General features: G+C 36.8%; 1 protein-coding gene across 1 annotated transcript; it reads right to left on the reverse strand.

The window, feature by feature from the left end:
- Positions 1 to 3,130: 3,130 nt before the first annotated feature.
- LOC108676348 (RPA-interacting protein B) lies at positions 3,131 to 9,466 on the reverse strand. Its single transcript, XM_018164412.2, has 6 exons — positions 9,124 to 9,466; positions 8,277 to 8,446; positions 7,658 to 7,731; positions 6,358 to 6,458; positions 4,814 to 4,894; positions 3,131 to 4,518 (listed from the first exon to the last, which is right to left on the reverse strand). The coding sequence occupies exons 1-6, from the start codon at positions 9,217 to 9,219 to the stop codon at positions 4,333 to 4,335; spliced, it is 708 nt and encodes a 235-aa protein (XP_018019901.1). The 5' UTR covers positions 9,220 to 9,466; the 3' UTR covers positions 3,131 to 4,332.
- Positions 9,467 to 10,437: the final 971 nt, after the last annotated feature.

Consider the following 10,437-nt stretch of genomic DNA (forward strand, 5'->3'; position numbering starts at 1 on the left):
AGTGAGATTATGTCCTTTTACACGCCGTTTTACGTTGGGTCTTTGACGCCGAGTCCCATGTTAAAATGGAAGACGCTGCTTAAGCACATTATTGTAGACATCGTAGGATGTGCGACGATAGAATTATACTATTGGTATTGATATTAAAATGAAGGGGGTGTACGGAAACTGCTGGTTTTTCTTCTACACTACATACAGACCGAGTAATAACGAAAACAAAATAATATTAAATCGTGACACCGCAATCGTGTAGTTACTGCACTTTTCTGCAGCCTGGGGCACCCTGGGCTCGCCAACTATCCAAAGCCCACTCGTAAAGAAGTTTTTTCCAGCATTTCAGGAATGAGGCGTTTTAAAGAGAATTTGTGTTCTCGGACTCCAATGATTTTCGATTTTATTCATATTTTCTAGGTGACCATTTTCTCTATCCGCTACCGTTCAGCTTTGATCGGAGATTTGTAAACAAAATTTCTAACTAATAAATGAGCCAAAAATGGGTTGAAGACAATTTTTGGACACATCGAAAGAATTCATTGAGGTCTTTCATATTAGAAGTTTAAACTCATACGCCAATAATGAAAATTTTTATTTCCGACATGTTGAGTAATTTTTTATGCTTTATAACTAAAAAAACAAAGTTGGGGACAGTGGAATGAAATGAGAACAAGATTGTAGCTAAAGGTCGTGTCTATAATTCTGAATTAGAACGAAACCTCTAGACCAGTGGTTCCCAAACTTTTTCAGGCTGGCGCCCACGTTGGCTCCCTAGTGAACTTCTAGCGCCCCCCACAGACACATATAAAAACATACGCCTCTTTCTTGAAATTTAGTACGCTGCAATTTTAAAAGATAAAGGTTAAACACAAATGTGGATTTTACAAATAGAACCTCATTCAGGGAACCAATATGTTTTTAAGCTGTTTTAACTGTTTCAGCACTAGAAACCTTTGACGTCTCGGACAAATTTACGGCCGGACTCGTGGCCAGTCGCACGACCAATCTCCAAATTCAATTATCAAGTAATATCTCCCAAACTAATGAATGCAGCTCAATGAAACTCGGAAAATATATGCATCAGAACCTAACGGTGATTTTTAGCTCGTAAAATTGTTTTAATTTCACCTTCATTCGTGAGTTATATTGCGCTGCGATAAAGGCCAAAATTCGCAGTGATCAAAGAATTTCTTCCAAACTACTAAACAGAACAGATTAGAACGAAATTTTGAATATACATTCTTAACTACCAAACGGTGATTTTTTTAGCTTTTAAAAATTTTTTCAATTTACCTTCGTTTGCGAGTTTTTTTTTTTCATTTCACCGTCATTCTTGATTTCACACTCTCTTAAATTCGGCCCGTATCGTCGGATAATTTGTCGCTTAAATTCGCGGCGATCAAGAATTTTCTTCTAAACTCCTGAACAGAATTCAATGAAATTTTGTATATAAATTCCTAACCTCTCAACGGTGATGTTAAGCTCGTTGACAATTTTTCTATTTTGCTTTCGTTCGCGAGTTATACAGAGGAACGACCGGCTTTTCTACCGGCCGGTTTAACCAAGAGCCGTTTACGTATACGTAAACGGCTCTTACGTATACGTACGTATAGCCGTATAACTCGCAAACGAAGGCAAAACGAAAAAATTGTAGTGAGCTAAACATCACCATTGCTGAGGTTAGCTATTTACCTACTAAGTTTCGTTGAAATCTATTCAGTAGTTTTGGAAGAAATTTCTTTATTACTGCGAATTTAAGCACGTATTGCTGTTTAAATCACGAATGAAGGTGAAATGAAAAAAAAAAAAAACTCGCGAACAAAGGCACAATCGAATAAATTTTAGAGAGCTAACATTACCGTTTGGTAGTTAGGACTGTAAATTCAGAATTTCGTTCGAATCCGTTCATTAGTTTGGAAGAAATTTCTTGATCACTGTGAATTTCGACCCGTATTGCCATATAACTATGGCAAAAACAAATAAAGGCAAAATTAAATAAAAAATCACGAGCTAAACATTACCGTTAGGTTCTAATGAATACGTGCACCAAGTTTCATCAAGTTCATTAGTTTGAGAGATATTCCTTGATCATTGAATTTGGGATTGGCCGTGAGACCGGCCGTTAATTTAACATAGTGATGTCAGCGCTGAAGTGTAGGAGTAATTTGTCCGAGAAGTAAACCCAGGAGAGGTTAAAAAACAGATCTGGGTGAAAAAAACCATCGCTGGGAGTCATGATGTGTTGTTGAGTTCGTGTTGAGTACAAATCGTCAAACAAACGTTGGAACTTCTGACTTTGACTTCGGACTGCCGCCCCCCAAACACCCTCTTCTTCCTTACCGCTCCCCAAAATCTTTCCACCGCCCCTAGGGGGGCGATATCGCCCACTTAAGGAACCACTGCTCTAGACCTTATGGTTGCTCCACCGAAGCCTCTCGAATTGGGAGACTTTTTTCGATTTTATCGAAATTTTTCGAAGTCTTATTGGGCTTCGGAAAAACCTAGGATTCTATTTTTCCAAAACATATTGCGTTGCATACACGAGACTTCAGAGAATAATTTCATTCGATATGACTGATGCTCTGAATATCGTCGTTGATGGACTTTTGAACAATTTTCAAAAAGCGTTATTCCGAACTTTTTAAATAAGAGTTTTACAAAAAAAATCATTACTGATGAAAATGTAGACCTTAGTTCAGTTAGCTTGAAAATATAAATTTGGAACATTAGACAAGTGGTTGAGGAGCAAAAGGCAAAACCCAGTTTTTCTGGTATAACCTATTGAAGAAAATCTTGGATAAAAATTTCTGAACGTGGAGAGGTGGAAATTTCTGTCTACGAGCAATGGTAAAAATTTCAGAGCGATTGGTGAAGACGTCGGGCAAAAAAAACTACAAACTAAATGCGCCGCGTTTCGGAGTAAAAATTTCTGGGCGTAATTTGCGATCCGGTATCAAAATTAGAGACGCGAACCGGAAAACATCTCTTTTGGGTTCAACCAATTAACATTATATATTGGCACACAAGCTTGCCATCTGACTTGAAGTCAAGGCGAGACCCAGGATAATATTTTTCAAGAATTTTCCCGGGAACCCCGGCTCGGGCGGCGCATTGAACAAGGTGATTTAATTGTCTATTCAAAACATTATTCTTTATTATTTCTACACAACATCTCGTGGTCTGAAACGTCTAATCTGCCTTTGTGATCAAGGCAAAATAAAACAGAACAGCCTTCACAAATATGCCATCACAGCACTTACAGATTTGTACCAGAACGCTTTCGCTGGAAGCTATCGATACTATACAATGAGCGCGAGAAAAAAGCTTACACAAAACAAGTCTTACTAGTTTTTCCTTGAATATAAGAAGACAAAAAATTAATCCAGAGCTTAAGAAAATTAGTTCGTAGAAAAATTATGCCAGTAACTGCTAGACAGGTGGAAGGAAAGTTATACTGACCAGCGTCAAACACCGCCAATTTGAGGATAACTCGTCAGTACGCGCAACACTAGGCACCGAAATCTCACTTGATGCAGGTTCTTATGCTGAAATTTCTTATGCAGGCTCTTATACTAAAATAGAGAGGATATCAATATGAAGCGTCAAAGTGTATTGTAAAAAACGTCCGTATTTTTAAAATAGGTATGATAATCAGTATTTATTTCATTGAAATACCTCCCTTATGTTAAGTACCTACCTGTCAGTTTGCCTAAAGAGGCCCAGCAAATACTAAGGTGTGGAAATGAATGAATACTCAATGGTGAAAACGAATGATAAAAAATTAAGTAGCTGAAAAGACCTCTTCATCGATATACCATCAACTCGGCTTGGTGTTATCTTGGTTACACTATTTCTAATTTTTCAGAAATGGAGCAAATTTAAATATTAAAAAGTAGTTTTTTAATCCCTTGGAATGAAAGAGCGACACATTGCATCAAGATTCTAGCACATTGGAGCTCATATTGATGTTTTAGACTCTAAAATGAGAAGACTTTAGTATTAAAGCTGGGTGAAAATCCTAGTCAAATTGAGAAGTTCGTGACACAGATACAAATAAATGATGTACAAAAAGTCACAGCACACGGTGACTTCGAGAAGCCTTGCTTTTTCTACAGCCTTAATGCTAAAATATCGTCTACCTGACGTGGTTACACGCCAATTCATCATTCAAAAGTTTCTTTTCTACATAGGTATCTCTCCTAATTATGTACGAACACAATGTGGTAGAGATTAGAGTGGAATGCGCGAACACATGACACACATGTATAAGGAGACTCGTTGTTAAAAAAATTATTAAATAACTTACTCCTAGTCCAAGCGACACAACATATGCCTAGACTAAAGTAAGAAAGACATCCATTCACAGCAGGCGCATGTGACGAGGATATTCGTGTTGGGGAGACATGTCGACACCACGTCAGCAGTGGCGGAGGGCGCTACCGGCACGCAAGTTGACGCAAATGCAAGCGGATGTTGACACTCAGCCCCGTGAAGGAGAAGCGTCGACTCGATGCTCGACTGGACCTGCGAAGTTGCATTCAATAAAAACATCATCGAATTTTTTGGGATAGTTATGCCGAGATGAAAAAACGGGTGGTAAGGTTTCATATGAGTTTGCCTAACCTTCAAGCGCTGGCGTGAAAAGCTTATAGAATCCGTGGGACATAGTAAAAATCCTCTTACCAGAGTTTCTTCATAACAGCAAGGATTTGGCGATCGACTGTTTATCCCAATATTCATTTTATAACCATTTCAAGCTGACAAACATTTTCAGCTGGCATTTAACCAAACCAGACAAAGTTTATTGCGTGCCACGTACAGCGGAGAGTGAGACACCGCGCAGTCGCAAGCCGCAGAAGCAAGACAGCTCGTCTTGAGAGACATGGAGCAGCGGGCGCACCTGCAAGCGAGGAAAGCGTCAATACAAGCCGTCCAGTAACGGCAGACCTCCGCTCGGTCATAGACCACTGCCAGTAAAAAGGCCTTATTGCTTTGGAAAAGCTGGTAAGCAAGAAATATTTTGCATAGGAGCAAGTCAGCTTTGAAATAAGTTGAAAAAATTATCTTGGTTGAAATTAAAACAAATATAGTACAGAAGGACAAGAAGAATGTTTACTTTATATTTTAAGAACTGATATGAGAAAATAAAATAATATCAAACAAAAAGAAAGCCAGCCATTCTTCTCAATTAAAATGTTGGTGTGAAATAGGTAGATTGTCAAATGTCTTTGATTTAGATCATTTTTGACATGGATCAAAATTAGAGAAATGTCAGCAAATAGAAGCAATAAAAATAAGTGCCGAATAACATGAATGCAACACAAGGGTTTAGTAATTTTTGTGGGTGCAAGGCGTTGCAACAGAACAGCTGTAACCAAAGACAAAGACAAAAACAAACAAAGCCTTACGCAAATGAAATAACACGAAAAAATCATGCGAAAATATTAGACATATGGAAATCCAAGAAACAAAATAAATGAACAAGATTGGTCAATTTTTTCAGCATCACCGTTTATTCAATACTATTTGAAGAATGTCTCTTTGAAGATGACGTATAAAATATTTTTACTTAAAAACTTAAACAAGAGCAGGTGAATGTGACAAGAAAAAGCAAATTCATGAGTAATTGATAGCCACTAGACCAATATTTCAGCAATCTGGGAATCAAGTATACGGTAACTTTAATCCAAATACCTAGATAATTTTGAATTAAATTCAGATGTAACACGTAATATCTACTATTTGTGCTTGAGTTGATGAAAAAGACCAGATGTCGGAAGCTGCTAGAATGAGATAGCTTAACTCACTCAATCCTGAGCAGACTGCTCAAATTTAAACAGTATAGTTTAAAATTTAATAAAAATTTAACAAAACCTAGGGAAGTTTCTTAGTTAGAAAAACTGCAAGTCATTGTGTGGAAAATGTTTAGCTTATCTATTTGCCTTTCCTTGACTTACTTCAGTGTAGCAATCCCAGAGCGACATGAAGATTCTTAATTGATAAAATTCAATCCTATATTGGCATATTTTACCGTGTAGAAGAATATGTTGTTCTACAAATGAATATTTTTTAAAATAGAGTGCAATAATATTCATTTAGGATACAGTAATATATAGACTTAGTTAATATGTTTAAAATAAGCATCATGACTTGCCCATCTAAAACTAAGCAAAGATGGTGTGATGCATGAAAATACAAAATAGTACCTACTTCGACAAGAGATGGAAAATCATTATCTTCGAAAAAAACTGCAATTCAGTACTTCGCATGACATGGACCAGAACAAACATGGCGGAAGTGTTAACAACATCAAGACTCCATGCTAAAGTTGGAAATTTTGTTTGCGTTTTTCTCAGAACTGACCTGACACACGGGACAAATCACTTCAGGCTCTTGACACTTGCTCACCAGCTGGGCCATGTCAGCCTCCTCAAAGCGAGCCACATCCTCAGCTAGCTGCTCACCTATGGGGTAAAAAAATTCAAGTTGATTTATTCTTTAAACCTCAATAAAAGGTAATAGTAAGCCCACCAGCCTCTTGACAGTTCAGTGTTCAGGGCTACATATAAAACAACCACGTCTAGACAGAGCTAACCATTCACTCGTATATTTAAGAAAAACTTATAGGTAGTGCATTTAGCACAATCTGACAGGCACACTCCTACATATTAAAAAAATGTTAACAAAATTGTAAAGGTATAATATCACCAATATTTTAAAAATGAAATCAGGACTAAATCATGAAAAAATCATCATGGTTTTCAAACCAACGTCAGTTTTGAAAAGATCAGGTCGAAATTCCTGTTTTTAGGCCTCCTATGAACAGGTCACAAAAAGTACAGGAGTAGGCAATAGGCCAAGAGCCTATTTCTTCAGCGCCAATTCCCTTATTCTATTCAGTGAAATGTAAGGAACACGGTTTCCAAGCTACAGGCAAGAACTAGTAACATCAAATCCTGAAACAGTGAACTTCAATATCCATCAAAATAAATGAAAAAATCTAGATGTTTTGTAAAAATTTTGAAATGAAGAGATAATTATTATATAATGAGAACGTTCAAATTCAGGGAACAGCAGTCTAATATAACTGAGAACCAAATTCTGAGAGTGGATATGAGTAAATTTGAAGAAATGAGAAACTGGAAGTTGTAAAATGGAATATAACTTCACTTTTTGTCTTTGACCATTATCACTGTCTTGATAATGTGTCAAACATGGAAGAACCGTTTTCCATGTTACGATTTTATACCAAAACTTGACACCTTTTTAAGAAAGAATTGCAAGCAAACGTTTAACAACATGTCTGAATAGAATCGCTGGCCAAAATTGACAGCAAGATTGACACAAATGGCAAGCTAAATTTGCTGCCAGGTCTGTAAGGATAATTGCAGCCAAGCCCTATCAGTATTTCTGAGAATAATTGCATGCAAAACTGCAATTTTTTTAAATAATGATAACAGGCAAACTTGCTATTATATAGGAACATAATAGCAGCCACGATTTGCCATAATTTATAAGGATAACTGGTAAAATTGACAATATATATGAAAATATATTTGTATGCAAATCTTCGCCCTAATTCTGAAAAGAATTGTACTAAACAAAATTTACAACATTTTTCATTTGTAACATTTCTGAAAAGAACTAATTGCAAGTTACTCACTGTAAAGCTTCATTTCAGCCTGAATCTCCTCCAGGATCTCCAACAGAGCCTCTTGCTCCTCATCACTTCCATGCCTGCAAGCCAATAACCATGTTGAAAAGTAATCTTATAGAGATTTTTATTTCATGAAAAATTCATAACAGTTTGTTCATAATTTTTGAAAAAATACAATAGACATTGATTAAAGTTGTATCTCGACCGACTGCAGATCTCCAATGAGTATTTTTAAAACAACAATGAGGTTGTTGGGAAAAGAAATTAGCTCAATACCAGAAAAGACATTTACATGCTTAGAATACCTACTACTGTTGAAGTGACAAACAATATAAATTGTTGAAAAATAGCTGAAATTATAAGATAATGACCAAGGAATTTTTGATAGCTACAAAACTTAGTATATTGCTAAATTCATCATAAACTTTGTGCAAGGCTACAAAAAGTATGGTGACTATACTCATAACTTGCTCCACATAAGGTAAAGTAACAAAGAGTAGATATAAATACCTACTTATTAATAATTTAATGTCAATGTAAGGAGTAAATAATGGCGGCTATACGTATGCACTTCATGCAAGGGTAAAACAAATAGTGGTTGCAACTTGCAATACTCTTTACTCACTTCAAGTGATGATGGAGAGGAACTCCTCCATCCCACTCTCCCTCCATGAGGGCCAGTGCCAGCTGATGATGGTCCATGGCTGAAGGCTTCATTGGGGAATCTGACAATGCACACTTGCGGAACTTATCCAGCAGCCGAGCTCTGGATGAACGGACTCGCTGCATACATTGCTGCACAATTTAAAAACATTCAATATGCGCAGACAGTCAACATGCATCAATATTTCAAGAAAATTGCATGTAGAAAATCATGCCACCTTCAGTATGGAGGGCCAAGGAGCCACATGAGAGACTCGCAGCAGGGATTGGAATAAATCTCCTTTCCAAGCTACCACTAGAACCATTCTGTCATTTTTGGAATGCAATATACCCATTGAATGAATTATATGTACAGTACGTACTATATCTCAAATATAATTCTTGACAAAAGTGCCCAATCAAGACATATAGGTACCGTAATTCTAAATGTATAAAAATTATGTGACTTTTTAGCCATCAAATATTGGAAATAAGTAGGAAAATGGTGGCCATCAATACACTTTTCATAGATCACAATTTACAATCAATATGCAAAATATATGGACATAGCAGGTATTATGATCAATGAAGGTGACAAATGCTACCTACCAATCAGAATGGGCAGCAGAGTCCAGTCCATGTTTACAAGTCTGCAAATTAGGGCTTTACAGGTTGTCTTTTAAAGCAATGATTAAAGACACCATTTTGATCGTGATACTGTACAGTATACATACCACTGGTAATTTTGGGCACAATTACTGGCATCACAGGGCCTGACATGAAGATAAAATGGTGATTTGTACAAATTGAAATTATACCTACTAACTTACATTGCGGAATTTTTCTTTCCAGGGAGGAGTTCTTTCTCTGGCAGATCTATAGAGCTCCTGGTGTTGCAGCATTTTGGGACTAATAGATGCCTGCATTCTGTTTTTGTTACAAATAGTTTAATAGACAAGAAAATATACCATAATAACTTTAGAACCTACTAAAGTTACCCTAGAAGAGCTGTTGCCATAAGAAAGAATAACTTCCTTCTTATTTATTGCTATAGGAGCACTGGAAACTATTCTATGCAGGGATGCAGCCCCTTGTCTAAACAGGGTTTAGTTGGTGCCCCACAGAAATCTGAAAATCTGCAACACACAAAAAAAATATAAAAATGGTACCTAGCAAACACACAAAAAAGCAAACACGGACTCCAAACATAGAAAGAACCTATTGCTATTGGCTAGGTTTTTCTGGCCCCCGGACGGACTCCAAACATAGAAAAAACCTAGCCGATCAACGAAAACCTTGCAGGTTAGGTCCAGTTAGGAACAGGTTCCATTCAAAATTTCTGATGCCAACCACCAAAAACGGATTTCAGCTTCTTAATCTACACCCCAAAAAACATATAATAAAATACACCCTTTTTTTGGATGCACTTAATCTAAAGTAATACCAATTTCTGCCTTAACTTTACTGAAGAGTCTGAACGGGCCCGGAAACCTCCCCCCCCCCCCTTCTGCTTCCAGGACCTGTCGTGAACACATAAATCAATGTAGGGTAAACGCGGTATATTCCAATATCAAGGGTAATTCCGTCACCTCTTTAGTTTTTCCTTTATATTAAGCTTTGTTTTAGTTCCATGCGTTCGTTGATGGTTGAAATGGTGACGTCATACATTTGTGCGTCGAACTACTGCCAAAACACTAGGTCTTGGCCATCTAGCGGGAAAATATTGAGATGCAAAGAGAGACAATGCACGCTACCCAGTGAGATCATCGAAAAATGTGTCAAATTTGACAGTTGACCTTGCTCTACCAAATAGTGAATAACTGTTTGTATAGGAAGAATAGTATTATGGTTTGAGACTTTCAAATATGTCTGTGAATATATTAGGAATCCTTTAAGTATACTTGTATTCCCTGATTTCAAGTGGTATATAAATTAATAGATGATTAAGTTGAGAAATGGATTTAGACACATGAAAACTAATTCCGTCACAACTTGAATGGGACACACACAGATCGTTCCAAGCTATGTACAAAAATTAAAATTTGCTTAATTAAAAGCTTAATAGTTGTTAATTAAAAGCGTAATTAAGTAGTTTTCAATATTCATTAGTGTTCTAATTCAAAGCCGTGTTGTATTCCAATACA

This window comes from Hyalella azteca, unplaced genomic scaffold, assembly GCF_000764305.2.
Source record: "Hyalella azteca isolate HAZT.00-mixed unplaced genomic scaffold, Hazt_2.0.2 contig6919, whole genome shotgun sequence".
Classification (NCBI taxonomy): Eukaryota; Metazoa; Arthropoda; class Malacostraca; order Amphipoda; family Hyalellidae; genus Hyalella; species Hyalella azteca.